Source organism: Corvus cornix, chromosome Z (genome assembly GCF_000738735.6).
Source record: "Corvus cornix cornix isolate S_Up_H32 chromosome Z, ASM73873v5, whole genome shotgun sequence".
In the NCBI taxonomy this organism is placed as follows: Eukaryota; Metazoa; Chordata; class Aves; order Passeriformes; family Corvidae; genus Corvus; species Corvus cornix.
Genome location: NC_046357.1, coordinates 21,443,918 through 21,466,623, shown reverse-complemented (window position 1 = coordinate 21,466,623; position 22,706 = coordinate 21,443,918). Strand labels below are relative to the sequence as shown.

Below are 22,706 nucleotides of genomic sequence, written 5' to 3'. Positions count from 1 at the left end.
TAGTTTAAAACCATTGCCCCTTTTCCCATCGCAACAGGCCCTGATAAAAAGTTTGTCCACATCTTTCTTAAACAGATCTTTAAGTACTGAGAGGCCACAATAAGATCTCCCCAGAGCCTTCTCTTGTGCAGGCTCTCCCAGCCTGGCTCCAGAGCAGAGGGACTCCAGACCCCAGGGCATCTCTATGGCCCTCTGGTCCTGCTCCAGGTATGTTCTAGATAGAACACGACCTCATCTAACCCCAGTCTGGGGGCCTGTCCAGCATCTCCCTAGGAATGAATCACTGCCTGGTCTGGAGGAGGATTTTGTAGCTCTGCTTACAGCTCTGTTGGCCCAGTGCTATGCCTTGGGCTGATCCTGCCTCCTGTGCAGAACTTGCACCTTGTTTAAGAAGGTTTGATGCAGCAAAATGCCAAAAGACCGAGAGAGCTGGAGGTGTTCATCCTGGAGAAGAGAAGGCTCTGAGGAGACCTTAGAGCCCCTGCCAGTGCCTAAATGGGCTCCAAGAGAGCTGGAGGAGGATTTTGGCTAAGCCTCAAATGGCAGGACAGGGGGAATGGCTTTACACCAACAGAGGGCAGGGTTAGATGGGGTATTAGGAAGGAATTCTTCCCTGTGAGAATGGTGAGGCCCTGGCACAGGTTTCCCAGAGCAGCTGTGGCTGCCCCTGGATCCCTGGGAGTGTCAAAGGCCAGGTTGGACAGGGCTTGGAGCAATGTGGGATAGCGGGAGGTGTCCCTGCCCATGGCAGGGGGGTGTAACAAGGACCCTTTCAACCCAAATAATTTTGTTATTCTATGATTCTGTGATAAGCACAAAGAGCAGAACTTAAAAGTTTCCTATGCATCCCACACACACTGATTTAAAAATTTTGTTTTCCTATGTCTTCTACACTACTTGTCTAAGAGGTAACCTATCTTTGGGAGAACTTAATGATAACAAATAGAGAGGAACTTATACCGAACTCAAAAAAGTATGAATGTTTGTTTGAGAAATTAACCCCACAGAATATTATGTAGATATTTATTAAGTAAATCATGGAAATGCTACATTTTACAAGTGAGTGTCAGTCATACAGAAATACTGTTGAACATCTGAAAACCTAAAACTTCACCAGAAGATACTGCCAACAGTTCATCACAAATATTTTACACTCAGAACTTTGTGATGTATGCAAAAATACATGGTTTGGGGGCTTTTTTCCCTTCCCAAACTCAAAAATAATGTTAGATTTTATTTCACCTGCTACAAGAAAAACAGGTTTCGATTTGCTTTTCCTGGAGTGATGTCACTGCGTGTAGGCTCCTGTCAGCTGAACGACCTGAGCATATGCAATATTTTTGGTGAAGGTATCAGCTTCAACATGAGACAGAGTATGTCAGTGAGCCAGGCAGAAAGGTGGCACAGTTAATGCCTGTTGAGGTGATCAGCACTGCTGGGTGCAAGGCCAGCTTCCCCCTTCCCTACCTGCGTACCCTGGGAGCCTGGACAGAGGCGGCACATGGCTGGTGTCCTGCAGAGCTCTGCTGGAGTGGTCCTCAAACATCCCCTTCCCACTGTGAGGCAGAGAGAAATGGCAGAGCAGCAGCTTCACAGAATCACAGAATTGATGCCAAGGCCACCACTAACCCATGTCCCCAAGTGCCACAATCTCAAGGCCTTTAAAACCCTCCAGGGAGGGAGACTCCAGTGCTGCCCCAAACAGCCTGTTTCTAGGCTTGATAACAATTCCTATGAATATATTATCCCTAATATCCAATTTAAACCTCCCGTGGCACAACTTGAGGCTGTTTCCTCTCATCCTGTCCCTGTTCTCTGGGAGCAGAGTCTGAGCCCCCCCGGCTGCCCCCTCCTGTCAGGGAGTTGTGCAGAGCCACAGGGTCCCCCCTGAGCCTCCTGAGCTTTAACAGCAGGCTGGGACAGTACAGCATTTTGCTGTTTGATATTCGTGGGCTGAGGGAGGCAGTGTAGGGAGAAAGGTTAAGAACAGCTCAAATTAGTTCTATCTGTGCATTGACTGAACAGACCCATTTTATTGCATAGAAAAGGGGCAGCAATGACTCTCTTGCTGTCCCCTCCTTTGCTAACCCATCACCAAGTTCAAGTATTAAGAGAAATCATGAGATTAAGACAAAAATCACAAAAATCATGTCCGTCTTATGTTTGATGATTGCTAATGAACATCTCTCTCCACGGGGTTTCAGAGGCCCTCCAGGTAGAATCCTTCACAACCTATTTTTTACTTGGCAAAGGGTGCTCTTTATTCCATTTCTCTGCTACAATGAAACTCTCTAAGATGCTTTGCTGTCATAAGCTAGTTTTAGCCATTAATTTGAAGTCCCCTCAGATGCTGAAAGATGCTCTTTATTTCTTTACGTCTGATTGCTGTGTCTTCAATTTCACAGAGATTTTTCTTTTCCGCTTATAAGTAATTTTTCCTGCTGCTTATAATTCAAGTGTCTTTTCAGACATGTGTGCTTTAAAATCATTACAGATTGATCTTGGGAAAGATCTTTCCAGCAAAGCACAGTCCTACCTAATAGAAATCTTCTTAATAGAACAAACAGATGCGGTGGAAAAAGTCTCTCCACGCAGAAGGTGGTGTTGGACTTTGTAGCACACAAATCACAGTCTGTTGGGGAAATACCTCGTGCTCTTGCCTTAAAATCTGCTGAGTATCTCTATTCTTGTGTCTCTATGCCTCACAGCAAGACCTCTCATGTTTCTTCATCATCAGATAATAAGCTCGGTTGGCTTCTGGGTAGGTGACTTTGGAGAGTGGCAGCTTTTGGATTGCAGAGTGGTTTGTGGTCATTAGCAGGAAGGTCAGCGCAGACAAGCAAAAGGGCCAGGTTCCTGATGGCACCCCAAACTGCAAAGAAAATAACAAACCACCTATTTACTACATGTCTTTGGTTTATTTGAGTAACATTCAGAGCCAGCCACTTTGGAACAGGGTTTCTGAAGCAAGTCTAGACTCGGTTTTACATCGAGTCTTTCCTTAGGGAGACTGAGTTTCTTTATGAGGTCTCAACATTGTGCACTAGCCTGCAACATCTACCAGCTCTGGCGAGAGGGCTGCCTGCCCTTCGTGCATCTGCCATGGTCTTGGGCGGACATGAGGTAGGAATGGGTGGAGATGAGACAGGAGAGTGGATACTGGAAACATTCAGCTTTTCCCTGGGCTTTTATACTGACTGACTTCTGGCAATTGGGAGAATAAGTTAACCCAAATTTAATGTTTCTTTACACATGTGCAGGGCCCTTTTTTCCAATTGCTTCAGGCACAAAGTAAATCTCTGAAAGAAGGGAGATGTTGTAGCAGTCTGCCAGTGCCTGAAGCGGGTCCAGGAGCTGGAGAGGGACTTTCGGCAAGGGCCTGGACAGGATAAGGGAGAATGGCTCTCCTCTTCTAGAGGGCAGGGTTAGCTGGGATTTGGGGAAGAAATTATTGGCTCTGAGGGTGGTGAGGCCCTGGCACAGGCTGCTCAGAGAAGCTGTGGCTGCTCCATCCCTGGAAATATTCAAGGATAGATGAGGCTTGGAAAAACCCAGTCTAGAGGAAGGTGTCCCTGTCCATGGCAGGGGTAGAACTGGATGAGCTTTAATGTGCCTTTCAACCCAATCTATTCCATGATTTTGTGATCTCATAAGTGTCTAGAGCTGAGCTGTGGAAGTTCATGCAAACTCTGAGGATGGAAAGTGGTACATGATGATTCCAAGTGGCCTGTTCCAGTGGGAATCACACCAACCTGCTGGGCAGAGAGTAACCCCTCTCCCAGACTGTTTCTGCCTTTGCCTGAATTTTTCTCCATGTCTTGGTGTTTTGTCTGACAAGCCAGGGAAAAATTCAGCGTTGGAAACCAGCCCTTAGCTGATACACTACTTACCACAGACAACATGTGGGTCACTGCTGCTCCCAGGTAGGCACTGAAGAGAGCTGTGAAAAAGAAAGGTAGTTCCTGGTGAGTTCTGTTGCTCATGGAGTAGAACAGCAAGGGCAAACATCCCTCATTCTGCCTTGGGTAGCTCAACCAATGACTATGACCCTTGTCTGGACAGTACCCTGCTAAACCCTTTCCTTAACACTGTGTCCCCTCCAACCTGGAGCTTATGGAAAGGGCAAAACAAACAAAGAAGCAAGCAAACAGAAAGAACTGGAGTGATGACAAATGTGCTATGGTATCACAGGCTTTTGAAAAATGCACTGACATGGAAAATACGTAGCTTGATGGATAGGGTTAAATAGGAAAATAACCCTTCCACCCTCATCTGTCCTGCCTCCAGGGCTTGAAGGTAGGTCAATGACATACAGAGCTAAATCTTTCTTATATGAGCACTGAATCAGCAATAGCTTCACTCCCAGCTCACTCCTATATTGAAATTTCATATGGAATTGCCTTATAAATAATTCTTCCGTCCTGCTGTGTTGCCCAGCTCATGCCTTTGATCCATTTGAAGAGAATGGGGAATGTGTACTGTCTAACTACAGCTGCGGACAGATCTTGAGCTCCACTCTTCTGAAAGATTAGGCATGTCCTTCTTCAAAGAAGGAATTTGAGCTGGTATCTATGGCTGGAAGAAACCAGTGTGATTAATCCAGCAATGAATGAACAAACACAATTAATGACTGAAAACAAAGCATCTGATTTCAAAGACCTTAGTTAACACACATCCACTGATCACAGCTCTTGCTTCAAACATAGCTCTTGGCCGAAAATGAAAGCACAGGGTATGTTAAAGCCATGGCTTCAACATCCAGCTTCACCACTCGTCAGCCTCACGTACATCCATCTGCCTGCCTGGAGGTGCTCATCTGGCTCCAGCCCACCTCTGCTGCAAAGGCATCCTGTCTCACTTCAAGGGGAGATGAAAACCTGCCGGGTACCTACCACAGGCCATGGCCAGGAGGTGTGTCTGCCAGGTAAGGGCCAAGAACATGCCCCCGATGGCAGCGCAGGACAGGGAACTGTTGTAGCCCCACAGCCCCGAGTAGATTTGGCTAAACGGTGTTGCTAAGCTCAGCCCTGGAAAATAAAGTCAGAGATGTGTCATTCCTCAGCCAGAGAGATAGAATCGATGGAGAAGTGGCATGAACACAGATTTTCAAGGGTTCTAGCCATCATTTGTAGATGGAGTTGCTGTTTGTAGTCATGTTGCTACAGTCTAAGGGCTAAGTCATTTTAATTTAGCAGAGTCATGGCAGAATTTCCCTGTTGCTCCTGAGCTGAATTTAGTGATGACTTCAACAAAACATATTTGGGACTATGTGTGAATCTTAAGGCCCTGAGGCCTGCACATTCAGGATGATGGCTCTGACTTCCATTGATCTGCCCCTAAAACCACCAGGATACACCCAGAAATTAAGTATTTCATGGTAAAAATTCATCTCAGCACAAAAGACACTAATTTGTTCTGAAGGTTTCTGCCATCATAAAACAGGGTAAGAGAATGGGGAAGTCAATCAAAAGAATTCTTAAAACAGAAGGCTGAATATATTTTGTTTTCAAGCAGCCATTCTCCAATGGGTGAAATACTTGTGATTTTAAGTGCTCCACTTATTGTAGCTCCTGTTTTATTCTCCATGCTTTTATATAAATCTGTGACACAAGCCAAATCATTACCTGCCATCATCCCCACTGCTGAGCCGATCACTGCATGGACACAAATGAGTGGAGAGGAGACAAATAAACCAATCAGGAACATTCCCCCAGCCCAGGGGTTGTCACAACCATAAACCTGACCCACGCCGACTGGAATCGATTGCAGGAGCTGTAGAAATTAAAAAAACAAACCAAACAAGACAATTTGTTATCAGATTTGCAACCTTTTTTTTTTTTTTTTAACTTGTTTTTCTTGGCCAGGCTCATATTTGGCATTTGTTGGATGCAGTCTTTCTTTCTAAGTGGAGCATTTGGACACGTCTCGGGAGACAGCAGGGCATTTCCACTGGGTTTCCCCTTCAATGAAAATGAGTCATGGCTTGTTCCCTAGCCCTGAGCTCCTCTGCCAGGTTTTTGCTCTAAGATCAAGAGTAAATATTTTGTGAAAGGGTTTAATCATCCTCTTTACATGTGCTGCTGACTTGACCATTTTTACATATCCATATGGACCTTGACAGGGAATCTAGGGGATGGTTCCCTTGGGATCCACTAGGAATATGAGCAGGAGTTGCTGGGCTGGTGGGACAGAACCCAGATTGGTCACAGCTTAGAGGTGGTTTTGAGGCACTATTCTGTATATAGTCCCCATAAAATTATGCACCACGGCAAATGTTCTTTGAGAAATGTCACTTGTGGGTTTCCATTGAGTGTCAATTAACTTCCTTTTCTTAACCACTTCCTGGGAACCTCTTAAAATAATCAGCTGTACCTTAGAAGAAAATAGTTACTCTGGTATCTGTATTGTTTATGGTGTAATGCAGGAAAAGAAAATATTTCTTTGGAAAGGTCCCACTTAAATATAAATTAAAAATATGTCAATGAGTATTTGTACCCAAGCTTATAACCATTCTACCATAGTAATATCTTCTTGCTCATGTCTAATCAGAAAAATGCAATTTTATAAACAGCTTATATCTGAAAAAGTAATATTACCCTGTGAGTTAACTGGAATTCTCAGCACAACCTTAGCTGTGGGGAGATGATTAGTATATGCATAGAAATAGAAATGGGTAATTAGATTCAAGAGAGTTTGAAGATTATGATATATACACTTAGATCCAACTGCAAATGAAAAGATCCTCATTTTCAAGCTATCAAAAGTGTTAATTCCTAGAGTAAACCCTTATACTTTGGATAATACCCATCTTCTATATCAAATTTTGTATTGCCAGGCCATAATGCACTCACAAAGGAGGTGGACTTATTGGAGTGAGTCCAGAGGAGGGTGACAAAGATGTTCCAGGGCTGGAGCCCCTCTGCTCTGCAGCCAGCCTGGGACAGCTGGGGGTGTTCAGCTGCACAAGAGAAGGCTCCAGGGAGAGCTCAGAGCCCCTGGCAGGGCCTAAAGGGGCTCCAGGAGAGCTGCAGAGGGACTGGGGACAAGGCATGCAGGGACAGGACACAGGGAATGGCTTCCCAGTGCCAGAGGGCAGGGCTGGATGGGATATTGGGAAGGAATTGCTGTCTGTGAGGGTGGGCAGGCCCTGGCACAGGGTGCCCAGAGCAGCTGTGGCTGCCCCTGGATCCCTGGAAGTGTCCAAGGCCAGGTTGGACAGGGCTTGGAGCAACGTGGGATAGGGGAAGGTGTCTCTGCCCATGGCAGGGGGTGGGACTGGAAGGTCGTTTAAGGTCCCATCCAACCCAAGCCATAGGAATTTATAAAGGCAGATAATACATTTCTATAGTGTTTTTAATTGTAAGTGAAGGAGACTGTTATCCTGAAGACATCCTACCAATGTGATTTCAGCATCTGCCCAGGTGATATTCGGTGCTGCCGTGGCAGGATGAATGACAGTTGTAGGGAAGAAGAGGTTGTGTGGTCCTGAAGCAGCCAGATAGAGGGTCAAGGCCAAGTTGAAAGGCAAGGTGAGAACAGGCAGGTCCCACTTAGAGAAAACTGCACTTAAAGCGCTGGTGAAAATAGGGCTGAAAGAAGAACAAAATGGTCTCACTAGAAGCTTGTCAGATAGGCAAAAATCACACCAGAACCACATCCAGCCCTAAACCCATCCCCAGAAAATTTGGTCTATTTAAAATAAACAAAAAAACCCGCTCCCCTCCTCATAACTGTTTAATTTTCTCAGTCTGACTGATCAAATCAGAGATTAGAAAGGGTCACTCCATAAATTTCCTACCCCCTCTAAAGGCAGTTATCAATGTACAAATTCCTGTCATGTTATGTCAATATATATGGTGAATTTGGTGAGCATGAAGGAGACAGGATCCAGCACTTTAAAGGAGTTATTCCCCCACTCAGTCCTAGTGTTTACCTTTTTCTTTTTAGCACCTGAAGTGGACTGAGACTAGGACACCCATGCTGGGTCTGAGTGAGCTGTGAATATGCCTGTGTGCCCTTGCTAGAGCTTGTGGATCAGCAGTAAAAGCTGACATCAAAGGGACTGTAACACCACATGAACTTCAGGCAGACAAATTACACGTGTGGTTTTAGCAATCTTCAGATAGACATTTTGGGGTCAAAGATCAGGTTTCAACATTTTTTTCTGTCCAAATACCTAGCAGATTATGGTGCCATATATATGAGTAAAATATTAGTAGTTGTTTGTTTTGATTAGCGTCAACCATCATGTCTAGGGACCACCGAACTGTTTCTGTGCCTGGAGAAGTAAATTTTCATGACATTTTTATATGGTGACTTAAATAGATGAAGCTCTTGTGGTTGATGATGGTAGGAAATGGTGAAAATAATGTTCCTCTTGAAACAGAAATGAATTGATGCATCACAGCAATATGACTCACATTTAGAATATTGAATTACGCATGATCAGCCATTGATTTTTGTTTTCCCCACTGGATTATTTGTGATTATGTGGGTATTTTTATTTGTTTCTGGATTACATCTGAGTTTAAAAGTGTAAATAATGATGCAGATTTAGCAGTGCATATGTGTTAGTTTTGTGCCCTTTCCATTGCTGCCTGCACAGAAATGCAACAGCTCAGTCTCACTTGTGGGGACTCTGGGGCTGGAAGGAGAAGCAGAGGAGACATCTGACTTACCAGGTCATGGACACCAGTGTCACTGGCAGGAGGAGCCACCAGTTGTAGTCACCGTCAGCAGAGAAGACGGCCATCAGCAATCCCACCAGGACCCCGTTGTACCCATACAGGCCGGCTGCTATGGCTGATCTGTGTGGAGGGAACAGCTGTCTTGAAATCTTCTCCCCTGAGGATGCTGTGCTCACATCTGCCCTCCCTCCCCACCCAGTTGTGGCTCTGTGTGGGGATGACCTGCTGGGACATTTGATTTTGCACGCTTGGGTTAGCACTTCCCCCTTCTGCAGGTTTATCCACTGTCCCTCTGCACCAGGTGTGGCTGCTGGGAGGATCTGTCTGGTCCTACCAGACCAGATACACAAAATCATAGAAGATTTGGGCTGGAAAGGACCTTAAAGATCACCTTGTTCCAACCCTCTGCTGTGGGCACGGATGCCTTCCACTAAATTCAAGCTTTTCATTCACATCACACATCTAACACATAAATCAGCACTGAAGTGGCTGCTCGAGGTGGAAAAGGATGGACTTACCTGTCCTGACCGAGAATAAGTGCTGTTAAAGTTGAGACAACTGTTCCCACACATCCTGTGAGTGTCCACCATGGGTTCTGCAGCAGGAGGCCAGCAAGGATGACCAGCCCACTGAGGGGATTGTTGACAAACATCACCTGGGATATCCCACGCAGCACCCAGTCAAGGAGCTGGATCATGAGAGGTTTGTCTGGAAAAGATCAAATTAAGTAGTAAAACAAGCCCCCTAAATTCTGCAGATGGTACTGATTTGGGATGTATTTTTGAAACTCAGGAAGAGTTTTGGCTGTGGGACTTGGCACCATGACTGAAGCAATGAATCAACGAGACTGTAAAACCTGACAGGGATTTATTATGGTCTGCACTGAAGTCTTACAGCTGGAAAACTGAGATGAACAGCGAGGTTGCCAGAACCCTGTGTTATAAAGTACCCTGGACCAGATTCATATGAACCAGCTAATTTATGATGTCTGTGGCTCAGATGGCAAATAGTGTGTGTATCCCACTGCTGATTTATTACAGGGACCAAACACACCTACCTATGTGTAATTTAACTTCACAGTGGCATTAGGCTTGACAGAAACTGCTCAGCTGAAAGGACCTGGAGTGTTATGAAGAATGGCAGAGCACAGAATAACCATCCAGGGCTATGTTCTGTGGGACTAAACTCGCTTTGTACATGGCATGTTGGGAGGTAAATGTCATCTCAGACGTCCCCAAGATTTAAACAGTATGTGGATCTCTGCACAAAGCTGATTTCTTCCCCTACAAAATGGACATAAATCAGGGTAGAGGTAGTTTCTGTACTACTCTAACTTGAATCACATCCCTGAGAAGTTACTACTCCTTTCATGTACTTTTTATTTGGAATCTGATGTCATTAGTCACGATGAAGTAGGTTTACCTTTTAGCCAGGTTCCAAAATCCTTCATGTCTCCAGTGAGGTAACCCACAGCTCTGCAGAAACTCTTCCCACCTTTGCTCAGTGGATTCTGCTTCACTGGCATTCTTTCCCCCTTGGTTTCTATCTTGACATCAACACAGTTTTCCATGCTGATCTTCTGAACCTTTGGTAAAATGAAAGGGGAAAAAAAAGAAAGCTCATCACAATGTCTCTTTTTGGTCTGATCTTTACCACATAACTGCTCACCATGTGCTACTTTGGAGCCAGAAAGAGGAAAATCCTTACTCTGAACACCTAATTCTTATGTCTCCATGAGTACATTCCCTCTTCACGTGCTCTGTCCTCCCAGATTTCCATGCAGTTATAAGAAGATGTTTCATTTATTAAGTTTCTCTGCTGCTTAACCCATATTTCCAGCTTGAACTTATCCATCAGGCATCAATATTAGGCACCTAAATTCAGTTTCATAATCACCTATTGGGACCAGTTCAACCTTTCTTGTGAGCATGGGCTTAGCCTGGGGTTGTCCACGGTGCCCTATTCCATTACTCACATGCATTCATACATTTCTTTTTCTCATTTGAGCTGTACTTTTAACTGCCCAATCTTTAGAAGTACCCAGCATTGATTCAAGAGTTTAATGCCCAAATTCACAGTTCTTGCTTTCCATTCTGCCTTAGTCATGTCACCTTCTTCTCTGCTGGGACAAGATAGGGGACCACATGTTGGAACATGCGTAGTAAGAAACCCTCAGGGACTAATGAAAAGAACACTTACTGAATTTAGCAGGTGCTATAAAAAGTTTTAATAAGGTAGGGGACTGTTATAGGCCCAGCAAAGGTGTTTAGGCCTAGATAAGGTGTTTGGGGTGCAGGGCTGGGAGATGGGGTGCCCTTTGGGACACATGTCCCTTGGATAAGGAGCTGCCGGAATACCTTTGGCACCTCATACAGCCTAGAAAGGATTATTCAGGCACGTGGATCAGAGGCTTACACCTAACAGTAAAAAACAGTGTCTACAGCCAAATCAGTGTTTGTCTAAGAACCAATTCTAAATAGGAAGTCAGCAAATTAATAAAAAACCCTGTTCCTGCAGCATACTCTGTTTACTGAACTAATTCTTGGTAATTATCCAGCAAACACCAGACAAAGTGTGTTGTTGTGTGAATACAGAACCAGAGGTGCTTCAGGTTTCACTGGTGAATAGCAGCTTGTGCAAGAAGCAGTGAATTTAGGCTGGGAGCTGATAGTCTAAATAGGATGATACAGACACAGAGATCTTGTGTTAGTCCTTGACTCACTCAAAACTTTACTAAAAAACCTTGTGGGCAGCTGGGGGAGAGAACCCATAGTTCAGAAACACAGGTGCTGAGAACTTAAGCTGCTTCACCCCTGGGCATTGCACTTCCAGACCCTCCAGTGTGGTTAATCAGCTCTGGGTCTGTGTAGGGGAATGCCTGGTTAATGCACATCCTGGCCAGTTTCTCACTCTTATGTTACTGGAGGGCTGGTGGTGACCTTACAGGAAGCAGTAAATATTGGCATAAATAAGAAATGGACATTTTCTACCTTCTGGAAGAGCCCAGCTAATACAAGGACAGGTTTCATATGAGAGGTTGATTAGAGGACCAGTATATACAGAAAAGTGTTGAGTTTGGCTTTTGTAGGACATGAAGGTAAGGATTTTAAGGAAGGCAAGAAAAGAAAAGAGAGAAGAGAGAAGAGAGAAGAGAGAAGAGAGAAGAGAGGAGAGAGAAGAGAGAAGAGAAAAGAGAGAAGAGAGAAGAGAGAAGAGAAAAGAGAGAAGAGAAAAGAGAAAAGAGAAAAGAGAAAAGAGAGAAGAGAGGAGAAGAGAGAAGAGAGAAGAGAGAAAAGAGAAAAGAGAAAAGAGAAAAAAGAGAAAAGAGAAAAAAGAGAAAAGAGAAAAAAGAGAAAAGAGAAAAAAGAGAAAAGAGAAAAGAGAAAAAAGAGAAAAGAGAAAAGAGAAAAGAGAAAAGAGAAAAGAGAAAAGAGAAAAGAGAAAAGAAAAAAGAAAAAAGAAAAAAGAAAAAAGAAAAAAGAGAAAAGAGAAAAGAGAAAAAAGAGAAAAGAGAAAAGAGAAAAAAGAGAAAAGAAAAAAGAAAAAAGAAAAAAGAAAAAAGAAAAAAGAAAAAAGAAAAAAGAAAAAAGAGAAAAGGAGGAAAGAGCATTGCTGGGGATGGTGTCTTGATGCAGGAAGGCTTTTTTTGGCTCTGTTATAATTCATTATCTTAATTCATTAACCTTTACTTTTTTCATACTTTATTCTGGAATAAGTGAGTTGAATGTACTTTCAATTAAATCAAAATTTCCAGCCAAGATAAATGCTCTCCATTTGGTGAAAGTGCATTTACATTTTCCTTTTAAAGGATCTCCCTCTTTATGTAACTTGGGCTTTTGCTGTTGCTAACATGTAAAATGAAGTGCTGCTGCACAGCAGAGTGTTGCTGTGTGACCCATGCTGGCGTTCCCTGGGTGTTTCCCTGCACACTTGAGCGAGGAGCTGTTTGCACTCAGGAGTCTGCAGAACAGGGTGTAATGTGCACGTGAAGTGCTGGAGTCACAGCCCAGTCCACTTGCACAGTGGAGGAAAAAATTGATGAATCTGAGGGCCTGAACTCACCAAAACTTGATGTATTGCTTTGCCATTAAAGGCAGTTAAGTGCATGCTTAGGGCAGTGATGCAAGTGTGAGCTGGCCGTGCTCCTCTGCTCTGGGTTTCCATGGGCAGAAATGAAGCCAGCTCACCGCAGTTGGCACGGCAAAAAGACCAGGTGATCTGGTGAGTCACTTGCACTAACCTGTCTCAAACCTGATACTCAATGAATGCCCCGCGTACCAGAGTATTCAGAGTCACAAAGGCTGCGGGGTGATCGTAGTTACCTTCTGCCCAGCAGTGCTGCTCAAACTCGTGTTCATTATGTCACAGAATCATAGAATACTTTGTGCTGGAAGGGACCTTTAAAGCTCATCTAGCCCAACCCCCAAGCAGTCCCATTTGATCTAGGGATGTGTCTCTCTGGAGAGGAACCACTGGGAATTCGTCAGCTCTGTAGTACATGTAGCAAGGACAGGACAAGGGACAATGGCTTCAAACTCACAGAGGGCAGGGTTAGATTAGGTATTAGGAAGAAATTTTTCCCTGTCAGGGTGGTGAAGCCCTGTCAGAGATTGCCCAGAGAAGCTGTGGTTGAACCGTCCCTGGAAGTGTCCAAGGCCAGGCTGGACGGGGCTTGGAACCACCTGGGATAGTGGAAGGTGCCCCTGCCCATAGCAGGGGGTGGGACTGGATGAGCTTTAAAGATCCCTTCCAACCCAAACCATTCGGTGATCATTTATGCTAAGGGAGAATGAAATCAGTATTGAACAACCTCCTCACCTGCAGAGCAGCTGGCTGGAAATGAGTGTAGGCCAAGAGAACCTTTGGTTTTGGATGGGGTCTTCATGACACAGTAAAGACCCAGATCCAGCCCCACTGGTTTCATGGCCTCTCTGAATCCCATCCCAGGCACTGTGAGGGGGCTACATCCTGTGTGAGGGGACTGTGTTGTCACCACAGCCCTGAGGCTTTTCCCACCTGTTCAGAAATGCAAAGTATGAAGGACTTGTGTCGCTGTTGTCTCCAGGGACAGCGATAATCACCACATGGAATTCCAGGAATTATTTCATTAATTATCCCCTCGTTTATATAACTTGGTTCGCAGTAGAGAAATGACATTATTGGGTGCTTGACCCTACACCTCCCAGAGTGATTGGCTGAATGCTACGATGCCTATTTCAAAATATTTTCTTCAGTAAACCAAAACAAGATCGTGCAGGTGCAAGAGAGAGAGTTAGTTTACAGAACCGTCTTTCACTGTTTCTCAGCTAAAGCATGAGAAAGGAAAACTTCACAAAATGCTTCAGCAGTGGGAAAATTCCTCTGCTCCTGCTTTTTAGCATCCACAGACTTGCACTACTGCTACTGAGATGTCTGATGAGAGTGTAAAGAAGTAGTGAAGCACTTGGAAACTGGCACCAGCATAATAGTTTTTAGGCATTTTTAGTGATTTTACAAAGCAGTACCTACCATTTATAAGCTCAGATTAATGATTTGTTAACACATTACATTGTTTCAGGGCATAGGTGATAGCAGGTATTTAAGAAAGGAGAGAATACAAAAGGTGTCTTATCTCAGAACTGTGGAGATGCTCAGAGAATCTTAACACAGCGAAGTCTGAATATTAATGCAGACTGAAGTGTACATGTTCTGATGGGGATTCCATGTGTGCTGGTCTGCAGCAGGTCTTTTGAAGACCTGCTATTAAAGTTGTGCAAACACATAATTTTCACTGAAAGTGTTATTTTTTCTTAGTGCACAAAGGAAGGAAATGGAAATAATTGCAGAAGGAGTGTTCTGCTGGAACAGACTGCTTGGCTCCCGCAGGGGGGCAGGTTTGGTAGGTTTTTTTTTTCATTCCTGATTTCTACTAGTCTGGGAAAAAGTTTTTTTTTAAAGACTAAGTCCGGTTCTCAGACAGACAGCTTGGAACACACTGCCTCATCTCATGTAAGCTCTGGAGAGGTGTTCCAGTCTTGTAGCGCAAGCTCTCAGTAGTGGTTGGTGTGCAACTGGTGAGATACAGGAGCAGCAGCAGAACCCAGGCAGAGCCAGTCTGAATGCACTTTTCGTCTCAGTGGTGCCAGTGCAAGTGATTTGTAGTGTGCTGTGAGTGCAGAGAAACTACTTAAAACTATTTCCATGGGAAGTGAGAGCTTCCCATGAAACAAAAGAGAACACATAAAAGATGATTCTCTTTTACAAAGATTAAATCATCGCAGGGCCGAGATGTTAATCTATCCTGTTTTTTTAATCATCTTTTCAGAGTTAATAAATGTCCTGTAGCAAAGTACTGACGTTATGCAACCCCGTGTCTCCCTAAATCAATTTTCCTTCCACTTGTGTGCACTTCCTCCCTGTCATGCCATACCCACGCATCTCAGTCATGCCTTGTTAAAGCTGCCGTGGAGCAGGCTCCGTGCTGGGGCTGCGCTCCTGCAGCATCTGGCCCTGCAAATACTCCTCTATTCACCTGCTGAAGAGGGAAAAGCCTGGCCACACCTTCGTTTTGTGTTGTGCATGGTAAGAACAGTGTTGTGCTTGCAGCTGGGAGAGGGACAGTGTCTTTAATTTGGCTAATTAATACTCCCAGGTAATGGGTGCTTCCAAGCTGGACACTGGGCTTTTACCTGTGAAAATGCAGCAAATTTATCTAGTGCTTTCTCTTCTTTCTGGAATTTTCCTCTCTCCCTGCCAAAATTCAGGTTTCTCTGAGGGTTTAATTTATGGTGAGGTATTTGTTTGTCCAAGGACCCGAGGACCTGCTACCGCACAATTGCAGCCATTGTCTCTTGCATTCTCTGAATTGTTGCTGTGAAGTCTGAGGGCAGCCAAGCTCTGTGTGCAGCCTGTTTTTAGAGGAATTCCTGCATCCAAGCACAATAGCAGGAAAGGGCCAGACTCTCAGCAGCTCTAATTCCAGCATAGCCCATGTAATGTTACTAGGGGTGTAGTAAAGCTGGATTAATATTGTGTTAGGCATAGGAGCACAAGCATGCACAAGCACAATCCTTGAAACAGGTTATAATGCACTTGACCCCCACTGGAAAAAAAGAGTTCAGGTTCTTCCATAGAAGATATATTTCAAAGTATTAGTTCAAAAGAAAGCTTACCCTTCAGATTTAAATATTCATTAAGCCCACATGCAATTCAGTTTTCAGAGATCTGTTTCCCGGGGCAGAGAAATACAGAGACACTATCACATCAACTCTGTATTTTTACTCTCTGGGCATTTTCATTTGGCAGAATGGAAAGGCAGTAAAAGGAAATGTTAAAGAGTTCTGGCTATTTCTTTTTCTCTTTTTCTTTTCTCCTTCTCCTCCAAGGTTCAGCTGCCTGGGCTAAGCAGTACTATTAAATCCTCACCCCGCTAGAAGGTTGTTGATAACTGATATTCTTGTGCCCCTCCTGAGCTTCAGATGTTCTCCTTCAGCAGGATTGCTCAAATGCTGCTTGCCAGGTGTTTTGAGGGAGAGGAAAGACCCAAGTAAGTCAGTAACATCGTGCATTAGAAGGAAAGAACAGAGTGCTCTTACCTCTCTGATGAGCTCAGGAGTAGCTGTAGGTTTGCTGGCTAGGACAGAAGTAGAGAAAAAGAAAATGTCCCACCAGCTTATATAGGCTAGCATGGCTCCTGTCCTGATATTACTGATTTGTTTCTCCTCCCACTTGGAGAGCTCCAAGTGAATGTTAAGAAGGTTCCCCTTTGAATTCTCCACCTTTCCTCTTGCTCTCTCCTGGGTCTCTTGCCAACAGTCTATCCAAATGTCCTCTTCCCTGATGTGGTTTTCTAAAAATTATTTTATTTTATTTATTTTTTAAAATTAATTCTCCTTTAACTCGGCCTTATCTCCTCCTCTACCACTTAAAAGGACTGAGGGCTTTAAAATGGACTTTCAGTGTACCTGAGCTTGACCTCTCCAGCATTATCCTCCTTATCCAGCACAACTTAGCATCTTTCCCTATCAAAATTCTGACCTGGGAATGTACAACACAGCATTTTGTGTTCAGCAGCCTGTCAAGTTTTCCTGTTTCTGGGTAGTTTTCAGAAGCAATAGTCTGTTAATGAAATGCAGTGAAAGACCTGGTGATCTTCCATTGTTTAATTGATTTTTATCAATTAGTTGAGAAATTCAAGGGGTATTTTTCTTTCTTTTCCTTTTTTAATTTTTTTTTTAACCTGTCCTCCCTACCCTGCTGGAGGAATCTGAAATATCAGAAGTGTGGCATATTTGAGAGGTTTATAAGGCTGTGAAAGTGCTGCAAAAGGCAGAGAAGAGGCTGGAGAGGGTAGTCTTGAAGAGTAACATAGGAGAAAGGGCAGAGAAGGAGCTGGTGAACTTAAGGGACCTTTTAGGCTAATTTAAGCCATAGTAAATTTAGGACTCTTTCCCAGTGATGGCTGAGAGAAGCAACCTTGCAAATTGAGCTGGGTGCTGGAGAGAATGATTTATTGTTGAACCAGAACCCATCTAAACTTTATGGGTTTGCCTCCTCCTGCCCTGTGGAAACAGTCTCAGCATGCACATGAGCTGGAGTGATTTTATTCTCACTGTGCTCATTCCCAGGGTGCATCTCTTTTGATGGAGATGTTTTTAACAGCAGACTGCAATTTTTTCTCCCCTAAGAGGAGGGCATCTGATACAAGCTGTCAGCTCAGCATTGCTGCAAGAGCCAGTCTTCCTCTGATCAAATAGGCAGCAGCTCTTGTGAGTGAACCAGACACTGCCATCCTATTCCTTTGCACCCAGTAGAACATGAAATTTTGCAGGGGAAGCTGCTTCACATGTGCAGTCCACATATTTTCCCTTTACAATTAATTTCTCCTTGGGTTGCCTTTGGTTTCTTACCGGCGAGATGAACCCTTGGATGTACAGAGAAGGGAAATGCATTGGGTAATTTGGATGGGAGAGCCTCACAGGAGGTCTGTTCAGACTGAGTTTTAAGCTTCACACCTCTCATGTTTCAGGGATGCCCAGGCCTGGCTTCAAGCTGTTTAAAGCAACATCTTTTCAGCTCTCCCTCCAAGGGGTGCAGCACAGAGTGCAGACGGGGCTCACTCCTGGGCTGTGCTGCTTCCACCTGTGGAGCTGTGGGGTATTTCTTTCCTCCAGGGAATCACAGATTAACAGAATATTCTGAGTTGGAAGGGACCCACAAAGGTCATTGAATCCAGCTCTTAAGTAAATGGAATACAGGGAATGAACCCACAACTTCAGTGATATTGGCACCATGCTCTGACCAACTGAGCTAATATCAGGGTCACAGAATCCCAGAATGGTTTGGGGTGGAAGAGACCTTTAAGCCCATCTCATTCCATCCCCTGCCATGGGCAGGGACACCTTCCACTACCCAGGTTGCTCCAAGCCCCGTCCATCCTGGCCTGGAACACTGCCAGGGATGGGGCAGCCACAGGCAGGGCCTGTGCCAGGGCCTCGCCACCCTCACAGGGAACAATTTCTTCATAATATCTGAACTCAACTGCTCTCTGTCAGCATGAAGCCACTCCCATCTGTCCTGTCACCACATGTCCTGGTACAAAGGAACCAGATTCAGGACCTCTCTGTCTGATTCTTGTGCCTTAATGGAGTATTTGACAGGTTGGAGTGACACAAAAAAGGCACTGGCTGGCAGGTCAGTGATGGATGTCTTGGAGAGGTGTATTGTTTAGATTATCAGGGCTGGTTAATAAGTAACAGGATCACAGTCTGCTGATGCCTGCGTGGGAATGAGGTCCCTGGCAGCAGCCTGCTCTGGGCTAGAGGCAGAGCAGGGAAGATCTCCAGTGCCATGTGACGAAATCACTGGATCCCAGGTGCAGCCAGCTCCTGGAGAGGAAGGATGAAAGAATACCTGCCTGCAGCTGTGTGCCCTAGGCAAAGCACTCCTGGTTGCCTGAGGACTGAGATTCCCTCTGTATAGGATTGATGTGGAAAGGTGGGAATGATAGAAAACCTCCCAGGTGTAACTCAGTGCCAATTCTGGCGCCCATCACTAACGTCCAGGGTGGGCCACTCAAAGATGTAGGTATCCTTTGGGGTTCAAGGTGGGAAGACTGGAGCAGCAATGGCCATTCCTAGGCGAAAGGATTGTGATGTGCCATGTGCTTGTCACATAGCTGTCACCTATCACCTGCCTGGGAGTGGGCCACCAGCTCTGGGTGACCATGTAAATGTGTGCAAATTGAGCATGCCGGTAGCACAGAGGACTAGAGAGCTGCCTCTTGATTTTAGGCATGTGTGAAGACCCCTTGGTGCTGAGGACAAGGCAGCTGGTGTTGGTGTCTGGCAGCTAAGCTTAGGAGGTCTAAATCTGTGACTTACCTCATCAGTTCTCTGCTGGCAAAGCTGGTGAATGTTTCTTCTTCTGTGCTCTGAGGGAAGGTGTCTCTGAGAACATCCCTTGGACCAAGCCCAGTGCTTGCCGTGGTCAGAACAGGGGCTGGTCATTGGATCTCAACCAGACGCAGCACCAGAAAAATGCTGAATGATCCCTGACTGGTTTAGCTCGCCGGGCAGGAGCTGTCTGGCTGCATTAGGTGGGTACAGAGCTTGAACTGGTCAGCTGTGCCCGGAAAGATTCTAATGGCCCTAATTCAGCTTCACACACTTTGGCTTCACTCCTCTCTCAAGGCTCAGTGGCCTTGAAGAATTAAAATTACTTGGTAGCAGATTGCCTTTAACTGCTGTTTTTGTCTGTGCTTCTTGACTCAGGTTTTACCAATGGGACTAGGTCTGCTCAGGGAGCTACATCAGCTCTTGGACTCCAACAAGCGCTTTAAAATGGTGTAAATCCGTGTGTGGAGCTTTGCAGATTGCTAAACCCTGAGTCCTGGTCTGCCTTTGCTAGACTGGGTGTGAATATGTGATATGTGACCAGAGTTGTGAGTGAACGGGAGGGATCCCCTCCCTGGCAATGTTGACAACATTCCTCCTAATGGTGCCCAGGGAGATACTGGCTATCTTGCTTCAAGGATACCTTGCTGGACTGTGGTCACCTTGGTGACCACCACGACCCTCCAGGCCTCTTCTGTCATGCTGCTTTCCAGCTGGATGTCCACCAGCATGTATGGATGGAACTGTTCCTCCCCAGGTGTAGGACTCTGCACTTCTTCTGAAACTTCAAGGGGTTCTTGTCAGCCCATATTTTCCAGCCTACTGAGGACCCTCTGGATGCCAACACAGCCTTCTAGTATACCCAACACTACTCCCAGATTTGTGCCTTCCCCAAATTTGCTGAGGGTGCACCCTGCTCCGACATCCTGGTTATTAATTAGGAAGTTAAACTTATTACACCTGGGTTACCCCAATAATTACTGGCCTCTACTTGTAATTTGTGCCAGTGATTATAACCCTTTGAGCCCAATCATTCAGCCAATTTTCAGTCCAACTTTCTGCCCACTTATCTAGCCCATACTTCATTAACTTGTCTGTGAGGATGTTATGGAAGAGAATGTCAAAATGAGGTGATGCTCCAAATCGGCTACAGTGAGGTAAGGGACCTTTGCAGCTCATCTGGGCTGAATATGATCAAACCTAATGTTTCACTTCCAGAATTATTGCCAGTCTGTGGCTCCTCTGGAGGTGTGTGGAGAGCTGGCAGTGGTAATAGAAGTATGGCAGGAGTGGGAGAGATCCACACAGTGCATTGAGGGTGAGTGGTGCTCAGCCCAGGTCCTGGCTGAGGACACAGCTCCTCTGGCCAACTATGGACTGACCTGTCCCACAGCCAGAGTACCTGGAGGAGCAAGGCTGCCCCCATCAGCGTCCGTGGCCACATTGCTTTTTATCTCGTTCCTATGAGCGAGTGAAGAGTGGAAAAATCTGTTTCAACACAGAGCACCACAGGGTCTGTCACAATCTTGGACTTGTTTGCTGAGGGAAATAGTTTTGGGTGCATACAGGGTGGCTCAACAGCCGAGTTGGTATGGGCAGCTTCTATCCCTGCATTTTGGCCCGTAAAATTCTCTAGAGAAAGCTGCTGTTTGGCATTCCTCTGAGTGGCAGTGGGACGGGGTTGGGTGAGTGGCTGGAGCAGAGCACTGGCTTCTCCGGTGTCCGTCTCCCTCTCGTGGTGTGACTCCAGCACAGCCACATGTGCAGCTTTGGAAATCGCAGCGGATCTCCCGTTTCAGAGGGCTCACAAGCAGCAGTTCCCTGGCCCGGGCACAGCCCAAACTCCTTGTGCTTTGAACCTATCTGCTCTTGGTGATGTATGCTCCCAAAATTGTCCTAATGCACTCACATCAGTGCCCTCTTCTGCCTGCTTTCTCTGGAGACCCACTGTCTTCTCTGTCCACCTTGACAAGCTCTCATGACTCACCTTCTCAGCCCGTGCAGCTCCAAGAGTGCATAAGTGATATCTGGAAACCAGCTTATTGATTAAGAGCAACAGTCTCTGTATCCTGGGAGAGGGTGAAGAGTGGGTTGTAGTTGTCTTACAGCTAGAGTAGTGTGGAAAAAAGCTCTGCTCTGTGATGGCAAGTAGGTGCCAGCTTCAGGCGGAGGTGCAGACTCTCTTCCTGCAGGCTGATCCTCTGAGTGCTGGGGTAGAAAACAACTCCTCTATTTCAGCTGCAAGTTTTTCAAGGTATTTGTTCAAAATGTTGCTGCTAGTAGGAGTGGGGAATTGTTTGGAAAGGAACTAGTTAGCCAAGGCCAACACATGCAAAGGACTGGAGGTTCAGCAGCTTGGGGATGAGAACCTGACTCCTGGAACCATCCCATTCACCAAGGTAGAAGTGCCCATGGTGTCCAGCTCAGGAAATGTGTCTGAGGCTCCAGAAAAGCCAGGCAGCCATGTGTGTCATGAAACCCAGTGAAATACAGGTCAAAGAAAAGCCTAGTGCGTTGCTCTGGCAGGTTCCACTTGTTTGGTTTTGTGTCCCCTTCCCTTTTTCCAGCCAGCTGGATCATTTTTCCCACCAGCCATGGACATTTCTCTGGGCTGGCCTGGATGCCTGTGGAGATGAGATTGAGTCGCAAGCCCTGGGACTCAGGAGCTGAGAGAGAGAAAAGCTCTCTGGTTCCTGCACGAGTCTGAAGCCCAGGGCTGTTTGTTTTTCTGGTCATCTCTAGCGTGGCAGACTGAATCAGCCCTATTAGAATCACAGCATTACAGAATTGTTGTTCAGAGAAGACCTTTGAGATGATTGAATCCAGCCATTATATTGAAACAATCTGAAATACTGGAGGGGTTTGGAAGCCCGAGGTTGACTGTATTGCTGTATTTCAGTAAAGATGGGAAAATGAAACTCAAATAATTCTAAGTTTCAACTTCAAACCCCTAACCTGTTCTCCTGGCTCCAAGGAAAAGCCCAAATTCAAAGAGGCTCCTTTTCCAAACCTACCTCAAGGCAGCAGGATCCCGTTAGAAATGCCAAAGCTGGTCAGACTTGCCTCTTTTTTATGACACAAGGCAAGGTGTTTTTCTGCTTCTTCATTCACTTTTTCAGTTTCAGAATCAATTCACTTCCCTGCATCTACTCTCAGCTTAATAAACTTCCCCACCTGTTGGGGTCCCTCCCCCGCTGTGTAGCCCTGGGAGAGGGGCCCTGAGGGCACAGACACAGGGTTTCCCTGCCCCTGCTCAGCCTCGTTCCCATTGGTTGGTTTGTGTTCCCCTGCGCGGGCAGAAGGACCCTTGGTCCCGTGACTGGAACAGTTCCTGGGCAGAGCCCCGGCCATGCGGCTGGAGAAATAAACATCGCTGAAACAGCTATCAAGAATCTGTCTGTCCATATATATTTCCTTTCCACGGGACTCCTGGTTTGATATATGCGTGTTGCAGGATCCCCACTGCAACAAATGTTGGAGAATTGAGAGCAGAACGATCCCCGATCCCTAAGCGACTGATTTGTGTGAGTAAACCCTGGAAACTTTGGATTCCTCTTTTTGGTTTTGCTTTGCTATTCCATATCTAAACTATGGAGGAACCGTGGGAAGACTCTTGGCTCTCAGATCCGCATATGGACATTTATCT

General features: G+C 45.5%; 1 protein-coding gene across 2 annotated transcripts; it reads right to left on the bottom strand.

Annotated features, from left to right (window-relative positions):
- Window positions 1-1,823: 1,823 nt before the first annotated feature.
- Window positions 1,824-19,230, bottom strand: LOC104695705 (urea transporter 2-like). Of its 2 annotated transcripts, none has more exons than XM_019291963.3 (9): window positions 19,049-19,230; window positions 10,110-10,272; window positions 9,206-9,395; window positions 8,679-8,807; window positions 7,397-7,589; window positions 5,625-5,772; window positions 4,893-5,027; window positions 3,891-3,940; window positions 1,824-2,872 (listed from the first exon to the last, which is right to left on the bottom strand). In XM_019291963.3, exons 1-9 carry the CDS (start codon window positions 19,172-19,174, stop codon window positions 2,696-2,698), a joined length of 1,311 nt encoding a protein of 436 aa, XP_019147508.2. In that variant the 5' UTR covers window positions 19,175-19,230; the 3' UTR covers window positions 1,824-2,695. The 2 variants fall into 2 exon arrangements, with proteins under 2 accessions (XP_019147508.2, XP_010407969.3); XM_010409667.4 differs by lacking the exon at window positions 19,049-19,230 and adding an exon at window positions 16,262-16,377.
- Between the last annotated feature and the right edge of the window lie 3,476 nt (window positions 19,231-22,706).